Source organism: Cydia pomonella, chromosome 15 (assembly GCF_033807575.1).
Source record: "Cydia pomonella isolate Wapato2018A chromosome 15, ilCydPomo1, whole genome shotgun sequence".
Taxonomy (NCBI): domain Eukaryota; kingdom Metazoa; phylum Arthropoda; class Insecta; order Lepidoptera; family Tortricidae; genus Cydia; species Cydia pomonella.
The window spans coordinates 2,636,999-2,660,931 of NC_084717.1; the positions used below are offsets into that span (position 1 = coordinate 2,636,999).

Consider the following 23,933-nt stretch of genomic DNA (forward strand, 5'->3'; position numbering starts at 1 on the left):
TGTACATCAAATTATGTAAAAATATTTTCCATAATGTCAATGTCCAGAGAGGAAAATGGGGACTACGTTTGTATGGAAAAGTGGCCGTCCCCATTTCTCTTAAGAAAAATTGCTTGCTAAATAAATTGTATTTCAATTCATAAAATACTGTAGATCTGTGCAAAATCTTACAGCCAACACAAAATTGGTAGCGAGTTGAGAGAGCGTGGATGCGAGTTTTCAGTGAGAACGCATAGTAACTCCAATTTAAAGTAACGATGAGTGCTTAAGAGTATACGAGGGCTGAGATTTAAATATTTTAGGTGAATATATCCGTCTCGCTAACGGAGGCGGTTCCTAAAACTAGTGCGAAAGGGATAACGTCAGATTAGGCGAAAAATCCTGCGTAAAAATCTCAAAACACGATGTTTCGTACTCGACTGTTTCCTCTTCCAAAACTTAACCAAATGTAACGAAATTTCGAGATCTTAATTGTAATGAAATTATGTGTGTCTGTTTCGCTTTTTAGGCAAATTATGTGGGACTGTTTCGCTTTTTAGGCAAATTGATTTCAGTTTTGAATACCATGCTTCTCTTTGCGGCTTAGTAAATTAGGCCGTTTTTGCGAATATGTGAAATGCACTAGCGCAGTAAGAAACAATTTTTTTTTTATATGTAATACAATTTTTTTTTTAAAGCGAAGTCTATAAACCTATGATACTCGTATATTATGGTGAAGCGATCGACATGAAAATCAAAGTGTTTTGTTAAGATTTGATGGAAAATGTTTTCTTCCGAAATGGAATTTTATAGGAAAAGTACCGTTATTTCACTAGGTAGCTATTTTTGCCTCTTAGGCTACTGAACAAAGAAAGTACGAATCAAAATTAATAGAAATAATTAATAGAATCAGGCGTTACTTTGAGGAAATCCATGCTAATTAAAACAAGAAATATTACTTTGCTAATCCGCGCTTATTTGCATGCAATTAATGTTCCCGCGCTCCCACCGCAAAAATAATTACGCAAATAAATATAACAACCCACCACCAAAAGTACAAAACTCGACACGTGTTTCGCCTCTCTACGAGGCATCCTCAGGAGATGCTGGAGATGTTGACGGTCTGACACCCGACAACTGGCACTTAATAACAGTATATTTAAAATATTAAAGTCAATCTATCAGAACATAATCTAAAGAAGGATGCAGCCGCCATTCAAAGTCTGTCCGAGAAACCTGCGGTGGCCATTTCCTGCTATAAATTGTACTCGTTTATGACCGTGAATGTCATGTGGATGTTCTGAAAGTATGTTTTTTTTGCAAAATCACTAATGTCCGCGCTTTTATACGCGCTTTTATTGAGCTTGACTTGTTTCTTTATATTTTAAATGTTTTCCTTTGTTATAATTTTAGAGCTTTCGTCTTTTTCTTTTTCTTAGACTTACTTAAAAAAAATTGTAAGCTAAATTTCATGACAAGCTCGCGTAGCCAACGTGCCTATCGTTCACGCTCCGTGGCGAACGAAAGCACTAATAAAGAAGAGTGATAGAGAGAGATGACTACGCTACGCTACGGAGCCTTAACGATTGTAACGTTGGCTACGCGGCCTGAGATCAAACTTAAAAAAATTAAGAAATTCTTAACGGTGATGTTGTATGGTAATTTCAGTGAAATAGTAATACTTATATGCTATCATAGAGATAATCTGATAATAAAGTAAAAAGGTAACCAATAGAAAACCAGGTGACGATGAAATCGATATAAAAGAAAACATCATCCGGGGTCCGCTTGGCAAATAATCCCAAGAATCGGCGTACGTAGTAGCTTTTACGATAGTGACTGCTGCAGAGCTTTTTACAGAAAAAGCGTTGTAATTTCATTTGATACTTAGGGCCACTTGTACCATCCAACTAACCCGGAGTTAACCGGTTAAACCGTTAACCCAGCGCCAATTGTATTGGTAACTATGATAACTTCAGATTTAACCGGTTACCCCGCGTTAGTGATTGGTGCAAGTGGCGCTTACGCAGTGGCTTACGTGAGCGAATAACTCGCGATGCCACACGGCGCGGCGCGGCGGCCCAACGGCATTCGCGTTCACAACGAGATCGCCCACGTAGGACACTTCCATAGGTATCGAAGGATTGAATTCACCCGCGCCGCGCCGCTTCTCGTTCGCGAGTTATTCACTCACGTAAGCCGACACCTAAAATAGGTATTAGGTACATTGGGGTAACTTCGCGTTCGAATGTTGTAAGTATATTGATAGGTAATATCTACCAAACCAGAAGCACTTTCTACTCGTATTGTAGCCACAGTAACTATGCTTTCGAAATTACCCTATCCCAACCTAACGTGATGAAATATCATATCATTAATATTTTAGTACATTACTATACAAGTGCGAAAAGTAGGAGATTCACAACATGTGGCGATGTATTAAAACACGACTGAAGAAAGTATTTTACATCGACACGAGTCGCGAATTACCTATTCGCACGTGCATCGAACAACGGCCCAACATATGGCCCTTTCGACATAGGCACGTACATTCCATCTCAGTTGCTGGCATACAATAATACCGTTTACGAGAAATTGATGAAAATTAAAATACGCCTTCCGTTTATGTACGAGTATATTATTATACAATGACTGTAAACAACCGGTAAAAACCTCTCTTAGTTTAAATGAAGTTGTAAAACTAAAGAGCAACGGAATCGGAAGCACGTTGGTGTTATCGGTAACCGGTTGTCGATATGCCCATTGTAGCTTCCAATGAGATACCGACGCCTTTAGGCGATACTGGACAATCGCTTCTCCATATTTTTTTTTTAGATTTATCGTTACGATTCTTTTAATGTATATTCTATAAATTCGTTGTGTAAAGTTACTTCTTTACTTTTCTATTTGTATGTGATGTGTTTAATGATGTGTAATTTTTTAGGGTTCCGTAGACAACTAGGAACCCTTATAGTTTCGCCATGTCCGTCTGTCTGTCTGACTGTCTGTCTGTCCGAGGCTTTGCTCCGTGGTCTTTAGTGCTAGAAAGCTGAAATTTGGCATGGATATATAAATCAATAAAGCCGACAAAGTCGTACAATAAAATCTAAAAATTTAGTTTTTTTAGGGTACCTCCCCTACACGTAAAGTGGGGGTGAACATTTTTTTTTTGCTTCAGCCCTACAGTGTGGGATATCGTTGAAAAGGTCTTTCAAAACTAATAGGGGTCTTCAACAATTATTTCTTGATAAAGTGAAGATATTCGGAGATAATTGCTCCGAAAGAAAAAGAAACGTGTCCCCCCCTCTAACTTTTGAACCATAGATCCAAAAAATATGAAAAAAATCTTGGAAGTAGAGCTTAAGAAAGACATTAAATGAAAACTATAGCGGATATGATCAGTTTAGCTATTTTTGAGTTATCGCAAATAGTTTCCCCTTCATAGTAAAAAGACGTACACCCACAGTTCATCCCTTGGTTAACAATCTACCATACTTTACTACGGTACCCTACTCTGAGCATGGCCCGACATGCTCTTGGCCGGTTTTTTTAAATATTTATTGTAAATATTGTGTTGCGCTTCGTGTTGTACACACATTAAGTCCGCCATTTGTACTTATTTTTATTTTGCAATAAAGTTTAAATAAATAAATACATTTTGGCTGTCTGACGTTGACATTTTCTATGGGAGAGTAAATTTTTTTAAGCGTTTTGGGGGTTGGTTCCATAGTAAAAGTTGCTCAGTATGACCTAATTAACCCCCTTATTCATAAACGTCTACTAAAGTCGACAAGCCGCTCATAATCGTTAGTCCCTATCCATCATACGAATACGTCGGAAAGGGACATACGATTAGCGGCTCGTCAACTTTAGTAGACGTTTATGAATAAGGGAGTAAGTCAGAAAATTATTGCAGGTGGCTAAATAAACACTCTGTAAATGTATAACGAAGGGACATTTTGTAAAATTATGTTCTGTAATATTAATACATATCCGGAGAGGAAAATGAGGACTGTATGTGGACGCTGTCATTCCTTTTCTTCTTAAGCTTCATACTTAAAGGTTACCATACTAGCGTCTTTTGAGCGTCGACGTCTATTCAGCGTTTTGGAAAATGGCGTCGCAGTCGCACCAATTGCGTCAAGCAGCAGCCATAGAGTTGTATACTAGTGTGGCGTGGCCATTAAAATCTGATATTCAGCCAAAGGTATGGCGGCATCTTTTCGAGCGATAGCGCTATACGTTTGGCTTAAGCTCTACTAGATGGCGCCACTTTTTGATAACAACAAATGTAACACATATGTCAGTGAAAGAGTAAGGATCAAAGTCAAATGGCGTTCTAAAAGTTTTAATCATGTGTCTAAAGATGGCAGTTTACTGTGGCTACAAAGTTTATTTTGTCAATCCACCTCTATTTCAAATTCTATTTGTCCCAATGCACCTTATATACTCGTACCTACCAGTGGCGGATCGTTCAAAGAACTCGATTCCCACCGGCTTGTCTAATTTCAGTCCGTTGTCAGTCCGTCCGTTACTGTCACAATTGGTTCATGAAGAAAATGAAAGCTAAATTAGCTCCGGGTTCCCTACGAATATTTGTGACGCGCCGCCACTGGTACCTACATCACTTTACCTTCACTTTAGGTATATTTAATCATACTGATAAAGTTTAGAGAAAAATTAAGGCAAGATAACAAATGATCTAAAAAACGTTGGGAGTACCTAAAACCCATTTAAAATCCAATACATTGCTGTTAGATAAAAACTATTCTTACTACAATGAATATTTGAAAGGGGGCGTCCATAAATTACGTGAGGCTTTTTTGAGAATTTTTCTTAAGCCCCCCCCCCTCCTAATCTCACGTGAGATTTTTTAAATTTGTGTACAGGCTGTAATCGCGATGGATTATAAAAAATAAGCAAAACTTTAATTCATCAACACTATTTTGTGAAATTTGATATTTTTTTCTAAAAATTTTTTTTATTCCGATTCAACTTTACTTCCACGCAAATTTACACTTTTTTCCACTAAGAAAAAAATTACGTGATATTTGCTAAAAACGCCCCTCCCCCCCGAGTGAGATTTGGTAAGATTAAGCTTAACCCCCTCCCCCCCTTGAACGCCTCACGTAATTTATGGACGCCCCCAAAGGCAAAAAATATTTTCTTAAAGGAACAAAAACTTTAGCACAGGCACAAAATCTCTTCCGTAAAACGGCAAAGTTAACAATTATTTATACTCAGTTATATATTCAAACTTACCATTTTCTTATATAATTATCATACCTTGTTTAATAGTACATTACGATACAAGTGCGAAAAATAGGAAATTCGAAACGAGTGGCTATACATTAAAACACGACCGAAGTGTTTTAAATCGACACGAGTTGCGAAGTACCTATTCGCACATGTATCGTACAACGTTTTACAGTACATATGGCCCTTTAAATGTTCGACATAGTAACGTAATATGCTAATTTTCGCACTAGTGTGATAAAGTAGCACCATATGTACTGTAAAAGTTATTTTATGGCACACTATGAAAACCCTAACAATAACTCATTAATTTCACCACCGATAATTTATTTTTCTCAGAAATTACGTAACCAATTATAGAGATATAACGTACCTCTCACGGATATTAATCGAACGCATAAAAGAAACAATAACAATATAAATCGCCCACATCGCTTCCTGACAGATGCTTCCCCATAACTTCTAAATACCCATGAGATATCAAAAAGAGTTCATCAAATTTCAGCTTTATTTGTATGAATTAAGATTGATTTTCTCATAAACGGTACAATGAGATAAGAGCTTTTGTCAGTTCTTAATATATCCGCCATTTTAAGACTGTATTGGGACTTTTCCCTATTGTTTTTAATATTTATGCAATATAGCTGATTAAAATTACACAATAACTGTTCTACTTTTAGATCGTTTCGGAGCAACAGATTTACGATTAATTAATCATGTTTTCCGGATTAATCCGTTGCATCATCGATTAATTCAATTTTATTCATCGATTCGCTCAGTAACCGAGTTAATGTACCATCGGACAAACTGTTTGGTGGCTTAGTTTGCGATTTGGTGTTATAAGGACTTATTTGTTTGTAAGAGAGAGGCGTAACAAAGTAGTAGGTCGATTATACGTCGGAAGTAGGTTTGTTATGGTATATTTATGCAATAGATTTTGACATCGTACCAAATTATGCTACTATTAGGACGCATTCACTTGACAAGTTAATTTGCTTTACATATGAATATTTTATAAACATTAAATTATGTATTACCTACTTGAATTTCGAAAAATTAAGCTTAAGCTAAAAAAAATAGAGAACAAGCTGTGCTTATCGAACATTACGATAGACAAAACTTGAATTTAGACATACTAATCTGGGTTTTGCGAATTAAGATACAAAAGAACAAAATTAAAAGATAATACATAATTATTTAGTTTAGATAATTAATCTACCAATTTTATTTCATCCATTGACTATTAAGTCCTACATATCTTCACACAAAATTGTGTATAATTATTAGTAAAAATTGTGATTTTTGTTCGGATTATGCATTCAATTAAATAAAAAATAAAATAAGTAATGTAAAATACCACAGTCTTTATTTTTTCATATAAGTACCTATTCATCAATAAAATTGCAAAAATAAACTTTACTATATATATATAACAATTGAGTCTAACAGTTGTTACAATCATAACAAATACCTGAACGCCAATGTCCTGCATTTGCGTTCAGGTATTCCAATGACCGAAAACAATTGAAGGTTCAAAGAAATCCTGAATGACTTGAACTTGAAATTAAAACTTAATTGTTATACCCCGAAAGACGAGAATTGTTTGTCTTTAAATTCGACGGCAAGGGTCATCTTGACAGGTGTAAGAACCTGTGTTTTTTGTTGATGTGCGTGCCGAATAAGCACCTGTTTTAGAATTTGAATTGTCAAATATAACATGGCTCCTTTTAAATAGCTTTACCTGTCCTAAAAATGATTAGGAATTAAGAACTCCATCTAGAAATACGAATTATGGTTTTTAATGTTGGTATGACAAATGTCGAGTCGATGACCTTCCTTTTGTTAAATTTTCTCTTTGAGTAAACGAGCATGGGATTTCTCGCAAATTCATTTAATGAGGCAAGGGGCATAAATATTTACCACGATAATGATGAACCGGACAAGGGGGAGTTGGACTCGCCCACCTAGGTCGTACTTTTTAGTATTTGTTGTTATAGCAGCAACAGAAATACATCTGTGAAATTTTCAACTGTCTAACTATCATGGTTCATGAGAGACTGGTGACAGACGGATGGACAGCGGAGTCTTAGTAATAGGGTCCCGTTTTACCCTTTGGGCACGGAACCCTAAAAATCCCTCATTAGGGACATAAGGCTCGCAGTAAAAATGGTGCAGTTCAATATTACGTAATCTCTGACCTCCGTCTGCCTTATTAAGGGTAACATGTAGAAAATGTTGATTCAGTGATTGGCCGGGTACATAACCTATGAATACTATTGAGCATTAGTAACTTGTATATATCTAGTTAAAAATTTATTAGTAATTTACTGAATTCCTTTGTTAAAGTCCGTCTAAGATTCAACAACATTTGCAGCAACAAAGTGTGGAAGTATTATAAACGTCTTTGCATCGGAATTTGATGCTTGGCAAGACGATGCAATGTCAGCTTGGACTGACTCCAGCAATCAATGCTAACGTTTTTATACTGGCATTAAGATGATGTTTTGTTCGCCATATGTTGCCAAATAAACCTTACCTTTTAATCGTTGTGAATGCGTACTTAATTGTCAATTTGCTTCACTAGTGTCAATCGACAGAGCAAACAACGTTAGGCAATACCATGTAATCCTTGCATTGTTAAGAAATAGTCATGTCGTCCGCTGTTTAATAGCATAGAGAAACAAGATTTCTTGATTCGTTAAATTTAATGGCTCTCCTGGGAAAAAGCAATTGTTAAGCTTAATTTGCATTAACATGTCTTTTAAACATAGTATGAATACTAATTAGTGGCCAGATTATCTGCTTTAAATCTACTTTAAGGCAGTTTATTCGCGTATGAAAGGCTCAAGTATGTTAAATATGGGGGGACAAAGTTGTCGACCTTGAAAACTATTCTCACCCTCAACTTTCTGAGGATACAAATTCGTCAAAAGTAACAAAATAGTAAAATACATACCTGTCTAGAACAATGAACTTCTTGATAAGTTGTAACGGTTACAATCACATCGGCATCGCCACATACGGAGCTTTCCAAGCTTTCGCGCATTAACACTATGGAGACATCCTTAAAACCTCCAAAACGAAACCTTCACCGAATAAAGTGACTCAGCCGAAACACATGTGACAGATGATAAAAACACAGAATGTACGATCAAAAAAGAATTGGTATTCAAACGGAATAAGACATTCACCTCTTGTTGAAGCGGCGCGCGCACTGGCGGGCAGGCGGCTCGCTGTGGAACCTGTTTCGTAGGAAAAAATGCCTCTTCCCGCCGCGCCGGCCCCTTGCATATTTCCCTGGTTGCCACACATCGTTCCCGGGAACACGGGAGCCTCTTGTAGCTTCTCTGGGACTAGTTGATCGCTAAGTTGATTGTCCTTAGTGTCCTTCGCCGCCATGTTAGTTTGATTCAGGTTTTGGCGCGAATCTAAATCTGCTTGATTCATAGTTCTCGGTATAACTGTCGGTATTCTCCCATAAACGGGTTGATTAGTTGAATATTTTTGTGCGCTGTCTATGACTCGTGGTCCGGGGACCGGGTTGGCGAAAGCGTTCACTTTGAGTATCTCGTTGGCTTGTTGGAGTAATTTTCTCTGTATGCTTTCTATCTCGCCCTTAGACGCTCTGGAATTTTCAGAGAGTTCCGCTATAAGTTTGTTGACGTTGAATTCTTCCATGTTGTTGTTGATTACTGTAGTTGTTGATGATGTAGCTTCGTTGACATTATTCTTGACAGTTTTGTCGACTCGTGAGCCCGGTGCCTTGACCTTCATGTCGGGGGGAGTGACAACTATTGCGGGGAGGGTGTCCTGAGCTGCATTACCAGATTCCTTTCCTTTACGCTTCACCCTCCGCACGGTCCTGCTGGCCATTACATTGTTACTGCCGTCCTAATGATGATTACTTGAACGTTTGCTCTTTTTACTTCCATTCCTTTAATTTTAAGCGTTGTTAAATCTAATTGCCTTCGTGATTGACTTGACGAAAAAGGTGTAGAATAATTTAACCAGTCGATTAGTCCTATTTTATTTGATCGTTAAACAGTTTAAACCAAATTGGTACTTGTATTGAAGTTTCTTGGAAGTTCATGTTGTATTTTGCGTAGGGCGTCCATTAAATGTCCTATATAAGGCTAAGTCTTTAGCATAATATTTAGTAAGACACTGATATGGCACAGTAAGATAGTTTCATAAGTCTTTTGTGCCGAGTACAAGGGAAAATAGGTCATCTAGTAAGTGTGCTCTTCGTGCATATAAGCTGCCTATTGTTGTTCTATTGTAATTTGATTGAGTAATTATATTGTGACATGGATTAAACCAAGGTTAATCTAATAAACTTATCACCTTAACACTGACAGGTATCTTTGAATTTTAAATTAAATAAATTAATGGCAATTTATATATTATATTATAAATTAAATTAGTCATGGGTGTTTCTATGTATTTAAGTATTTGTATATTATATATATCGTTGTCTGAGTACCCATAACACAAGCCTTCTTGAGCTTACCATAGGGCTTAGTACTCGTATTTATTTATTAAAGAAAAACTTTCTTATTGGTCGATAAACAAAATAAGTATAGTTTTTGCTTCAATAAATTTCTTAGCCCTAAATGGATTTTGGTACACGCATTGGATATCAAAACAACCATATTTTAATATTACGTTATTATCAATATAAATTTCGCCCCATTAAAGTCAAAATATACCGTCTAGTAATCCGAAGCGATTATGTTTGTCGCAACCATAATGCTGTCACATAAATTAGTCCATGCTTTTGTTGCTAAACGGATCATTTAAATGCATAAACTTTATCATATTTACTTGTTATATACTTGCAAAATAATGTTAAATTATTCTAAGCAAAGTTTTAAGTAAGTAAGTAAGTAAATATTCTTTATTGCACCAACAATTATACATTTTACATACATGTAAAACTACAAATGAATGAAGTTGTCTGAAATGATAATGTGTCAAATTATGGGACATACTCAAAAATCTCCATGAAATTGATGGTCAAATTTCAATTTCCATAACCTACCTTCTGAAGTACAGTCGCCATCAGATATATCGGGTCTGCCGATGTGTTCAAAAATATCTGAACACGCACTCTAACGCCTTCACAATAGAGGCGTGTTCAGATATTTGTGAGCACCTTGGCCGCTCCAATATAACTGATGGCGACTGTACATACATATTATTTTATTTTCACCACTATAATGTCAATAATAATTAACAGTAACCTAATCAATTGCTTGAAATAAATTCTTACTGAGTATATAATTATCGTCTGTGTTACAAATTGAGGTATTGTTATTTATACAATTAGTATAATCTACGACCGGTTTGGCCTAGTGGGTAGTGACCCTGCCTACGAAGCCGATGGTCCCGGGTTCAAATCCTGGTAAGGGCATAATTATTCGTGTGATGAGCATGGATATTTGTTCCTGAGTCATGGGTGTTTTCTATGTATTTAAGTATTTATAAATATTTATATATTATATATATCGTTGTCTAAGTATCCTCAACACAAGCCTTATTGAGCTTACTGTGGGACTTAGTCAAATTGTGTAATAATGTCCTAAAAAAAAAAAAAATCTGCAAGTTTTTATTGAAAAAATGTGACCACGGGAGGCAAAACATGCCACGACGTTTTGCCAGCCGCGGTCACAAATGGACATTATATTAAAAAGCAAAATGTATCTTCGAAGCATTTCTGTTTTTTTTTCCCCGTTTTTTTTTTTCTAGAACTCTAAAGCGGTTGAACCGATGATCATCGGAAGTTTACATTGAACGTCTTTACTTTCATGATTTTCTTGGTAGACAGATTGTTAAGGACTTTCAGAGCGGTTATAATTTATTTCCGACACTATTCACTGTGTCAAAAATGATATCACCGAGTTAAGCCATGGACGGACAGACAGACAGACAGACATGCAAACAGACAGATAGACAGACATGGAAAAACTACTAGGGGTTTCGTTTACGACGGAACCTTACAAACATCTTTTATACGTTCGGCAGAAAATATTTGAAACACATTTGGAGTACCTAACATATATTGTGAAACAAGTAACAAAGTTGAAATCAAATAAGATGACATAATATGTATTTTAACAGATTTAAATACGTTTGACATAACATAATCCTAATCGCAAGTCAACGTAGGAGGAACCTGACACTATTACACCAGTGACTGACAACTCGACTTACAATTTACATACGGTACTGTCAGACTTACATTTGCCGGGGATTTCCCAGAAATAATTAAAAATAAACCTTATTTTAAAGCAGTTAAGGATTTAAATGTGTAATGGTGGTAGTAAAATTTATGTTTGTAGAGTAGTATCACGATTATCAGAGGTTTTTTATTCGTGGTCCATGACCTTAAGTGTCTGTATATTGTTACGGTTTTTTGGGTTCGGTGACGAGCGGCAGGTTTCGCCATTGCATTGATTGGAATTGACAAAATTAATATCGTGATATACCTACTATTGCTGTCAGAAAATATAAAACAGTAGAATGTATTAAGTTTATCAATGGAGGGTGTCTATCAAGTCACGATTAAGTCGTACATTGATAGATAGGAACCTACAAAAATACCTCGTGAGCGTGACACTGACTACTTACTTACATACTTGGCTGGCGCGATGACCCGAAATGGGTCTTGGCCTCCAAATAAAGAGCACACCACTTTGCTTGGTCCGCGTCAGCTTTCGTTGACGCTGAGCTCACAGAGATTTGCCTTCACTCTATCCGCTCAACGATATTTAGGATGACCAACAACAGGACGGCGTCCAGTTGGTCGACCTAAGTAAGCCCTCTTGACTGCCCGATCGTCACCCATCCTTTCGAGGTGGCCAAGCCAGCGGTGATAATATGTGCTTTGGTCTCAATATTATATTCGGCTCAAGACAACCACATTATAATATTTTCGTACTATTTAATTGTTGAAAGGGTATCTTCGTGTTACGCTGTGCTTAGTTTATATTAGTAATAGTGTTTTTTTTTTCACTTTAAACTTATTACAAATGGCATAAGGTCCACCGATGGACTGTTAAGAGTGTTGCTGTTTGTACTACGCCATACATTTTTTATGCAATAAGCAAATGAGCGTTCCGTACTATTTTCTATGGGCAGTACTTCATAGTTTACTTCAGACTAAATGTCTTGGTAGTATAAAGATATATCCTCAATGACTTCGAACTTTAAGAATCCATCTTATTGTGTTACTAATTAATCATAATAAAAAAAAAATATAAGCGCTAGATCTGTAGGGAATTATACTTTATTAGGGCGCTTGCTCATCGCATCGGCCTTAAACGGCATCCTAGACTAAATAGTCGGTGTTGACCCTGACTATAAAGCAAGAGATCCCGGGTTCAGATCCTGGCAAGGGCATTTATTTGTGTGTTCATTACAATTATGAGTATTATAATGTGTATGAGGAATGTTATGAAGTGAAGGAAGCGAAAGAGTTATATCAGGATCGTATCGTAGCAAGTGGAAATCCGTGGTATTTGCCTACCCCTCCGGGAAACAGGCGTGATTATATGTATGGATGTATGTCATTACAACTATTGTTCCTGAGTTTTTATGTATTTTGTTTTTATCAATACCAATCTATTACTTTATGTAGGTAACGTCGTAGCTATAACATAAGCCTTATAGAGCTTACTTTTATACACATAATATTTATCTATTTATCGCAAAGGTTGAAATTGTACTATATGTACTTTTATTTAGTAATTTGTCTTTATCATTGCTTTCTATTGTACTTTGCATTGTTCCAGTTTAAGGGTACCTACTCCACAGTTTAGTACACTATAAAGAACCTAACAATGACGTTTTGGTAGCGGGTGTCCCATAAAAAACCCACGCTTTGCTGTTCACTGACATAATTATTATGTTATATGCAAAATGGCGAATTTATGCTGGACATGTATGGCAGTTACTTCATTTTATGTATGAAGGTAAAATAAGACCTAAAAGGTAAAGATGACTCATTTTTTTAAAGTCACAGTTCTTAGTGTAGAATGATATATTTAGATAATGTTTACTTAAGGCATTAGAAATTAATCATTTTAGCGGTTAATGTCTTTAGAATGCACCTTGAATATACTTTTTAAGCGTTACGGAACATAATTAAGAAAATGTATATTCGTCCAAACCTTTTATATGTATAGGTAGTCGAATTTAAAGTGTCTTAAGACATAAGCTAATCTCAAGCCAGCTGTACACACTCGTCGAAAGCCTCTCGTTGAGTCTCGGCACCGCTCCGACCCAATCGGAGAAGGTCGTCAAACGAGAAGGGAGTCAAAGGAGCAGGATGTAGGCCTGTCTCACAGATATGTGTTAAATTTGTTAAATATCAAAAAGTGGCGCCATCTAATAGATCAAAGGCCAAAGGTATGGCGGCATCGTTTCGAGCGATGGCGCCACAACGTTTAGCTGATGCCCGGTAAGATGGCGCCGCTTTTTGATATTTAACAAATTTAACACAGCAGTGATATAATGAGGATCAAAGTCAAATGGCGTTCTAAAAGTTTTAATGATGTGTCCAAAAATGGCAGTATATTTACTGTGGCTACACAATTTTCATTGACAATCCATCTGTTTCAAATTCTGAAGACTGCCGTCAACCATCTTCATGTAAATGTGAACTATTTCGTTTGCCTAATGTTATCCCTTCTGTCAGTTGCCCCATTTGACTATACTGTGTGGTTAATTAAATATCAATCACTTTTACTTTATTTACTTACTACGGAAATGGGTATTTTATTTACTCCACGCAAAAAATAACGCTTATTGTTATTTTTTGTCCCACACGGCACGTTGTTGTTCTTTGAAAGTTTTTATGGTTCAAACGACCAATATCAACATTTGGAATATCCATATTAGCCATATTTGCTGCAATACAATTAAAAAAGCTATTCTGAAAAAGGTAGTTCCTTTCATATTGGACGGTATTTGTGTCGCTTTTCCTTTTCGAAGCTACTTTCTTTAGTAATAACAAAATAAATTGAAAACAATAATAATTTGCTTTCTTTCCCATTGCGATAAGTCTTTCGATAATCATTTTAAATTGGCGATTCGCTCCCACAGACAATTTCACTATAAATTGGTTCTAGTATTAAATTATATAATACAATTAAAAAAAAATGTACGAGTTACCTTTTTTAGATCTACTTATTTAGATTGTTGTAATAAGTCTCTTTATTTAGTCAGAAAACATAAACCAAACTTAGCACTATTATTTTTATTGTAAGTACCTATTCATTTTATATGGTTCTTCATAATAATCACTTTTGCTAACATGCTAAAAAAAATTCACTCTTTTTGATTCAAAATTGAGAAATAATAACTTCATTATTCAAAATTGATCGCTTAATTACTATCTTAGAAAAATACAACTATAGTAGTATTATATTATTATTTATAAATGTAGTTAATAAGGGTCGTAAAAGATGATTTTACTTTATGATCTAGAGCACAATAAGCAATTTTATGCCGCTTACGCGCGACTTAAATGTCAATTTTACAAGCATGAGAAATAAAAAAGATTTATCACTTAATTCCTTGTTATAATAGATAGATGAAGAAGTTTTTTGAAATAAACTAGTGTTTGCGTTAAGAAATAGGTACTATTTACCGTTCATAATGACGTGCCAACGTGGAGTTAGCAAACTCTTGTACAGCCGACTAATTAAATAGGTGTAGGTTTAATTGTTCCATTGTTGGCGTTTAGTCGACTGTGAATCCGCTCGACAGCCTAAACTAAGGTTCGACGACTTATGGCTGTATTTGACAAGTTTAGAATGAGGGAAAATGACCAAAGACAATGACAAGCCAATTTTAATAAAAATAATCGATCGAAAACATGGGGCTAAGCTTAATGCAAATATTCGTAAGTGTGTCAGTGGATGGATGGATGGTTAATCTAACAAGAGTACAAATAAGGATTATTAACATCTTCGTTATTTTCGTTTAGATTTTTTTAAAGTTTTAACCGTTTATTACCTACGCAATGTAGGGTAGGAACAAGCAACTTCTTTTTGCACTTTTTTGACCTGAATTGTTAAGACAATTGAACATCAACAGTCAATTGAACATATTCCATAAAATCTAAATTTTTTAATAGGTACCTAACATCCAAGAAAGTAGATTTGAATTAGAACTCTCACTGGTCGTAAATTGCTGCCAAAAAGAACAGCATTAAGATTATTCGTTCTTACCGGAATAACTGCAAGCAATATAGTCATTACTGTCCCACTTTTCGTTTCAAACATGGCACACATTTTCAATACGCCACATTTTTATACAAAAATGGTCAACGCTTAATGCCCAAGTCGGTCGCTTTACGTTTACTTTACGATCTCTGCGTCAGAATAAATAAACACATTGCCTAACGTAGAGGCGCGAAATGTCATCATTTTTGCACTGGTCCTACAATGAGAGAAGGTCTTCGTTGAGGTTTTTGATCGTAATGTTTGTATTATTTACCATTCAAGGCAACATTTTGTAATTTTTTATTCATTAAGAGCCTGTTTCACAATGTCCAAGTAAAGTATTAGATAGCTAATTAACAAATAAATTAACTGCCAGATAAAATTTCCTGCAAAACTTAGCACTTTATTACTTAGCAGTTAAGCTTATTTGAAGATTGTGAAATGCAAATGATGACTTTATTCGTCAGATAAGTGGCAAGTAGCTTATTCAGGACTTTACTTAGACATTAAGATGCGTGGTCGTCATAATTGGGACCCTAACTAGGATAAAAAAAAGGTTTCTACTTAGTGCAGTCAGACTCGTATTAAACGCGGTAGCATTTTTACGATTTAGGATTCTGAATTAAGTTAGACGACGGTTGGGCCTAGGGGGCAGTGACCCTGCCTGTGAAGCCGATGGTCCCGGGTTCGGATCCCGGGAAGGGCATTTATTTGTGTGATGAACACAGATATTTGTTCCTGAGTCATGGGTGTTTTCTATGTATTTATCTATATACGCACCTATGTATATCGTCGCCTACCGGGTACCTATACTCATAGTACAAGCTTTGCTCAGTTTGATGCTTGGTCGATTTGTGTAAGATTGTCCCCAATTGTTTTAAATATGTTAGACTAGTAGATTTACATGTATATAAATGCAAAGCAATGCAAATAAACTTATACCTCTAATTTCTTCATAACTAAATACAATGTTAGCTTTACCATAGTAACTATTACTTCACGCGGCTTACTTTACGCATCCATAACTTTGCTATTTGCATTAATACATTTAAAGTGTAAATTATTATATGTATTACGTTGTTTATGTTTATGAGTCTATGAAGTCATAGTTTACTTATTTTAATGAAATTGAAGACTATTACCATAACTTTATAGTTTCAGTACTACCTGAGCCTACACAAGGTAGGTACCTGTTTAGCTTGTATGAACATATATAACAAGAAGAGATTAACTTTGTATATAAATAGTATCAAGTTTTCCTTGTTGTTAGCTGTAGAGTAAGAAGTAACAATCAAATATCTATAAAAAGTAGGTATATTCCAGAATTAGCTTTCAAAGTCCTACCTAAACACCATAATTAACGCTATTTATAAACTATTAATTAATACTATTTCTTTATTTTTTTTTATTTATTTAAGCAAAGTGGCATTTCTGTAAAAAATGCCACTTTGCTTAAATGCGATTTATATGTCACTTCTACGCAAAATTTATAAAATTTATTTATAAGACATTTATAAAATAAAATTGTAGATATGGAATTTTTTTCTTTATTGTGATGGACTGAGCTCGTGTTTCTGAGTAGAAATAACATAAAAATTACAGTAAATTATACCAGGGATCGGAACCGGTTTTTTGCAAAAACATCGAAATAACCATATATTTCGGTTTATTTTATACTCTAAATGTAGGACTCAGTTGTGTTTTCAGATAACGACTTCGTATTATTAGATTGCCTAATTAGAAATGAAGTAATTAACAAAGAACGAAAAAATACCGTTTTCGTTCCCATACAAAAAATACCGGTTTCCGATCCCTGAATTATAAATTTAAGAAAAGTTGTACTTTTAAAGGAAATGCTTTTAAATGCCCTTTATATGGCAAAAATATATAATATATAAGATCATCATTTTGTATTTTTTCTTATGTAGAATTTTATAGAGGCGATGAGGCTTGAATCATTTTATTCTTGACCGTTATAATATATTAACTTATTATTATTTATAATTCTTAATTTACCATACTCACAAACATAAGAGGATTATCTATAACTTTATGCATCTAATTATAGGCTTATGATACTCATGACAAACTTCCAAACAAGACGAGTAATTTGATCGTACGTCAACCTGTCAACGGTACAATCACTTTCCAAGAAACTTCACTACAAATCGTTTGCTCAAATTACGAAATTAAAAAATATCTCATTACACTTCCGTGTCACTGGCACAACACTAAAACAAACAAAAAAACTATTTATAGAAAATTTTAAATTTCGAATCTCTTCAAACGTTCCGCGCGCGAACTAAATATTTGCATTTAAATTTGGAATCGATTCCGATCAGACAGAGGACCTCATAGAGGTACAAGAGCACGAAATACACTGAACGTTGCGTACATTCGGCCATTGAGATTCGCTTTCTTGCGTAGAGCGGCGGAAAAACAGACACGGCCATATTATTGTATTGTATTATGTATAACCATTGTTTGATTATTAAGGTTTTTCTCAGCTAAGGTTCGGGTTGACCTAGATGCATGTGAATATTGTAAATGATTTTTAGCGAAGATGATGGAAAAAACAATGCATATGGAATAACGTGTGATGTGTTAACGTTAACCGATATTTTTGTTGTTTAACTAAATAACTGGGAGCCTAGCCAAAGTGACTATCTTACATCAACCATTGTCAGACGAAAAGAAAAAATGAATCGGGAGTACAGATGCTAGGAAAAGTCACGTGACTACGAAAATTTTCGATTGGCGATTTTTATAGACGATTGTCATCTTGGCTATCCTCTGAACAGATATTTGTTGTCTCTAATCTACATTATTAGATAATTAAGTATAGTTATTTATGTATTCTGTAATACTTGTTTGCTTCTAAACGCTTCTCACTGCACCCACTTTGACATTTCTGTTTGGCCCTGGCCCTATAGAGAATGCCATGAGGCACAAAGTGCGCCATTTGTACCTTTATATGAACAAGAAAGTTTAAAATAAATATATTATTTACTAAGATATGTCAATTCTAAAGTTTCATTGTCCCTCATTACCTGTGCAGTACCGTCTGTCATACATCGCTGCGTCGTCTAATATGCGGTCTGGGTCCACTGCGCAAGGTGTAAGACGGTACACTAACCGCAATCATCTTTGCCCTTCTTTCAAACACCTTCACACCAAATTTTAAACCATAATGAGATAACATAAAGTTGTTTTTAGCAGAGGGTTATTGGAAAGATGTGGGCTTAAGGTAGTTGCGGAAACTTTACCATGGAAGGGTGTTGAACTGGTAAGGTTCGTCTTGCTAGCCGTTTTAAGGTGTTTAAAACTGATATTCCATATTGTACAACATAGGTTTATTTTGACATACGTGTAATATGGTAGCAAGATTATTAATTAGATAAACTATGATACTTTACCAACCTATTTTATTATTTACAAACTAAATTTGTGAAAAGCAGTATATTTTAAGCCAATATATTTATTAATTTATTTACTCTTTTTTGCATAATATAACAAATAAAGTACAAATGGCGATCTTAATGCCTAAAGGCATTCTCTACCAGTCAACCATCAGGCTAAACAGAAACAGTAGTACGTGCAGGCATTAAATAAAAAAAAACAGAATAAGTAACTTAAAACAAGCAAAATAGCGATATACTAACTGATAGATAAATATACTATAATTAAATATACATACATATATATTAATTTATGTACCCAGTGCAAAAAATACTATGACTACGATGGACAATTAACCAGAGAGCTTGTCGAAAAAGTGCTTGCGTAACATGCGCTTAAACGAGAGCTTGGTTTGAGCCTGTCTGATGTTGAGTGGGAGATCATTCCAAAGCCGGATCGCCTGAACGGTAAAGGAGTTAGAGAAAAAACCACAACTATGACAAGGAACAGTAAGCTTGAGGCTAATATAATAAAACATGTAGGTAAAAACTAGCCAAGTCTAATCTTGAACTTGAATTACATCCCAAGTAAAATAAATGCATTGTTTAAATTATCTTCTACAAAGAACTTGGCACCCATGATCTCAATTATGTTGTCGACGAAGTCAACAACAACGCATATACTTGTACTTCATATTGAACTTGCCTCTCATTTCATTTCCGATTTATGTTTTTGATGGGATATCAGTACTTTTTGTACAGGAATTATTGAATCCCTTATGAATACATTGTTATTTGTAGAATTACTCCATTATTCACCAATATTTTCAGACCTGACTTTGTAATTACTTTGTTGATACTAATTATCAATAATTTTCAGTTCTCAGATTTTTTCCTCTATGAACATCTAATAGCCTACCTTGATGCCAAATATCAAGTTTCTAGGTCATCTGGAAGTGTGTTCGGTTTTTGATCTATAAGTCAGTCAGTCACAAAAATGCCGGTTATTAAACGTTAATTTATCAATAACTGTTTGAGCTATATTTACGAAATTTTGTATTCTACTAGTAGACAAGGGTTTAAAAACCCTTAGGGTTTGAATAAATGTGCCAAATATCATCAAATATGTGCAGGATAAATAGGTTACAAGTTGTGAAGGGGTTAAAAGTAACTCAGAATGGTTCGTGTAATATTCACACGGTTGCGTCGCCAGTTCGTTTTTCTTTGAACTTGGCGGGACATGCTACCGCGTATCTAGATAAATTATAAATTATTTGTGTAAATAAATGAAATCTATGGTAGGTAGGTATTCAATTAAAATTGTAGGAAACACACAAGGCTCGGAACTGGTTTTTAAAATACCGGTTTATTTCGGTTTTCCTCCGAACTTTTATTAAGAACGCGAATGTTTTAAGACCTTTATCGTAACCTGAAAAAAACCGGTTTATTCGAAGAGAGACGCAACGCAACGGCCGGTCGGTCTGGTAAACGTGCCACGTAAATATAGACACCGACATAGGAGGAAACCGGTTTTTATTGTTCTGAACCAGTTAATTTGGCCAAAAGTGTTGTCATAAAAACCGGTTTAACAATAAAACCGGTTTTTTTGAGCGAAACCGAAATTAAAAGGTTTTTAGCGCAAAACCTTTTAATTTCGGTTTCGCTCGAAAAACCGGTTTTATTGTTAAGCCGGTTTTTATGACAACACTTTTTGTCAAATTACGTACGTACATGATAACGGTTTGGAAATTTAACCGGTTTCTGAGCCTTAATCACACAATCGTGACCAACTGTGGCGAGTCACAAATTATAAGCAAAGCTCAAACGAGTTCAATTAATCACAAACACATAACCACTTACGAGCATGTTGGCTAAAGTGGGAGTTGGCGGAAGCTTGTGCATTCTAACACGCTCCGATACGTATGCGCTGGTTTCAACCGACGGAAGAAGGTCGTAAGCGCCACGTAAATAATAGTCGCATAAGCCCTTTTTAGAAAGAGTTACATCGGAATTACTGGGAATGGTATAAGTTATGGATGCAGTTCTATGAGTTCCACAATTGGGCATATTACTAAAACTAATACAGGATAACCCGTCTATACTGGCCGCCGTCCAATAACTGGCCACTTTATACTAAAAAGGTTTATGTTAAACATTTACACAATTTAAGTAAGTAATTTTTTATAACTAATGTTATTTAGTTTACTTGAATTGTGTGAAATGCGAATAAATAAAAATAATTTTTATTTTAGCCATTTTAGTTCAGGTGGTCAGTTATTGGACGGTGGGCCAGTAATAGACGGTTTTGTTATATTTAGTATCAGTAAAAACAAAATTTTATCAATTGATTTTCTTAATTATCAGATAATGCGATTGCAATGCCATCCAATCGATTGGAACTTTGTCTCTTTTTAAAGTTTCAATTGCGTTATTATGTGACAATTAAGACTATTTTTTAAATTAATTGGTTTTCTGTCAATATTTTAAATAGCATTGCATGCCTTGCTTTCATTCTCGGGAGCAATAAACGCGTGTACAAGAGAGTTTTGAGTAAATCGAGACAGAGGCCAATTAGAACTCGCATTACGATATCAAAATGATGTCATTCGCGCGTCCATTTCGCTCCTTGTTTGTACATTGTATTGGCGCGAGCAAGACGCATGGCCGAATGATAACAAAATACATCATTTTGACATCGGAACGTAAGTCTACGTAAGCCTCACGACGTTATGTCCGAAGCTAATCATCACATTATACATGATGGATGACTCTTACTTCACGGTTGCGCCACGATGCGCTCGGCAGCGCGTGGCGCTCTGGTTAGGGTGGCCACACGTCTCCATATGGGCTCTGGATATGTCCCGATTGAAGTGACAATTGGGATAATGCAAGTGAAATGCAACCACAACACCGATAGCCAGAAACATGGGACTCTTCAAAAGAGTTTCCAGGCTTTTAATTCTTTCACGCTGGAGCGGGCCGGAGCTTTCGGCGCTTCGTTTCCTATGGAAAGCACCACGTGATCGCCGATCAGTCGTCATAGAAAATGATGTGTCCGGACGCCTCGACCCGGGCACGGGCCGGTCTAGCGTGAGTCATCCTTATAGGAGTCAGTTGAAGCGTCAGGTTGTTTATCACTCAAAGAGATAACTGTCAAAGACACTCATTTACAAGTAATACAATATCTATTTGCCGAACCGTAGCTGCTATCTGTCTAAACTGTGAGTCGACGGGACGAACCAATTTTGTCGCTATCCCATTGGAGTCTATGTATTTTAGCAAAACAAGCCCCTTCGTTTGACATCCAAAACAGATGGCGCTGTACTGCGCCATATATTTCAAGTATGGAGTGTGGAATTAAGAGGAGTGGCATGGCATCTCTTATGGTAGAACTGTTGCAAACGTGTCCCGCTGTCAGCTATAAATAATAGTTCCAAATCTCTCCAGAGTAGCGCTAGAGTAACTAAGAATCTAGGCGTTATTGACGGAGTGAATTGCGCTGTCTATGATTTTATTTTTTTTGTTCCAGTACTCTAGGTATTGTAGCGCCACCTTTTTTTTTTTTTTTTATATAGCCTATATTGTGTCCCACTGCTGGGCAAAGGCCTCCCCTGTTTTCCGCCACTCGTCACGGCTTTGTGCATGCTCCCGCCAGTCGCTACGAAATGAGTCCAGGTCGTCTCGCCTTTTTGGCCTTCCTCTGCCTCGGGTGATCTGTGGTGCCCATTCGGTCGCTATTTTGGCCCATCTGTAGCGCCACCTATTTAAAGTTTTTTGATGACACTTTTTGGTACATGGAGATCTCGTTCCTTATCTCCACCTTCCGTAATTTCAAGGTCACTGAATTGTCAAACGTCAAGTTTTGACAGTGAGAGTTTCCGCACAATGTATGGAGCTGTACAGCGCCATCTTGTTTACCTGTCAAATTCGAAGCATGAAATTGTCTTAGATTTACACACTCAATTAATAAAAGCGAAACAGATCGGGAGATACCGTCCAAAGAAAGTTGTCCACTGGGACTTCACGACTAACAGTAATGAGGATACCGACGCGCGGAGTAGGAGGACTTAATCAATGTATCTTTGGCTTCAGTTAGAGCAAGACTTCAAAGCAACAGTCCGGTAGAATTCCAAACTCATGGCCATAATAATAGGAACTCACTTGTAAGAATGATATCCAGCCTCAATCTAGAGCGTGCGAGTTTTTGCAACGCCTTCTTTTATCCTCCTAAGGCCCAGCCATAGAAATGAAAAATCCTAAATTTGCCACTAGAATTTGAACCTATAGTGCAGGGAATACAGTTGATTTTATTTTGTTTGAAAATTGAATGAAACTAACCAAATGCAACTCTGTTCCAATTGAATATGATTTAAATTTCATCGAACTGAATAAGTCCTATAGGTAGGACCTTGGGCCTTACGAGGCTATACTGGCGCTTAAACTTAAAAGGTTGTATTTGTTTAGGAATTGCATAGATACTTACTGCTTTTCTACTTGAGTAAACTATGGAGAAATGATGACTCGAAATTCAAAAAGGTAGTATAAGTTTCAAAAGAGATTAATTTATACCAACGACAAGTAAACGATATGCTTATTTCCACACGAAAATACGTCTTTAATAAAATAAAAAAAAATTGTTTATTTCAGACATGTGTCCATATAAGTATTAGTAAAACTTAAAAAATAAAAAAAAAACTTAAAAAGACTAGGTTAGTTAATTTACATAAGTACTAAGTATAATGAGAACAAAAATTCGTGAAATAATTTAAGTACATAGCATTATTTTTTTGAAAACTTAGTCGTATTTTTTGTTAGATGACTACGTCACGCTTCCATTTCGCTCGTACCTGTCCGTACTTGTATTAGTGCGAGCGAGATGCCCGCGTGAATGACAGATAACATTTTCGATACACGTTCGAATTCGCCTGATAGTCTATATTTTTAATTGGTCTCTGTTTTTACTTACTACCATTCTAGTTCGAACAAAATTATGGGTAAATGAGTGCTTGTAAGGTGTTTGGAATGACATTGTTCGATCCATTATTAGCTGGATAATACAATGGATGTCGAA

The 23,933-nt window shown here is 35.8% G+C and overlaps 1 protein-coding gene across 3 annotated transcripts in view; it reads right to left on the reverse strand.

Annotated features, from left to right (window-relative positions):
• The window catches only part of LOC133525572 (uncharacterized), a 91,097-nt gene that overhangs the window by 37,266 nt on the left and 29,898 nt on the right, over window positions 1–23,933 (reverse strand). Inside the window, exon 1 of one of the 3 annotated variants that reach the window (XM_061861873.1) lies at window positions 8,427–9,123. The exons of 1 other annotated variant lie outside the window; for it this stretch is intronic. In XM_061861873.1, coding sequence (XP_061717857.1) covers window positions 8,427–9,108 — 682 coding nt within the window. In that variant the 5' untranslated portion in view covers window positions 9,109–9,123. Of the gene's footprint in view, window positions 1–8,191; window positions 8,319–8,426; window positions 9,124–23,933 lie in introns of those variants that run through there. One more of the 3 variants, XM_061861875.1, reaches the window with a different exon arrangement.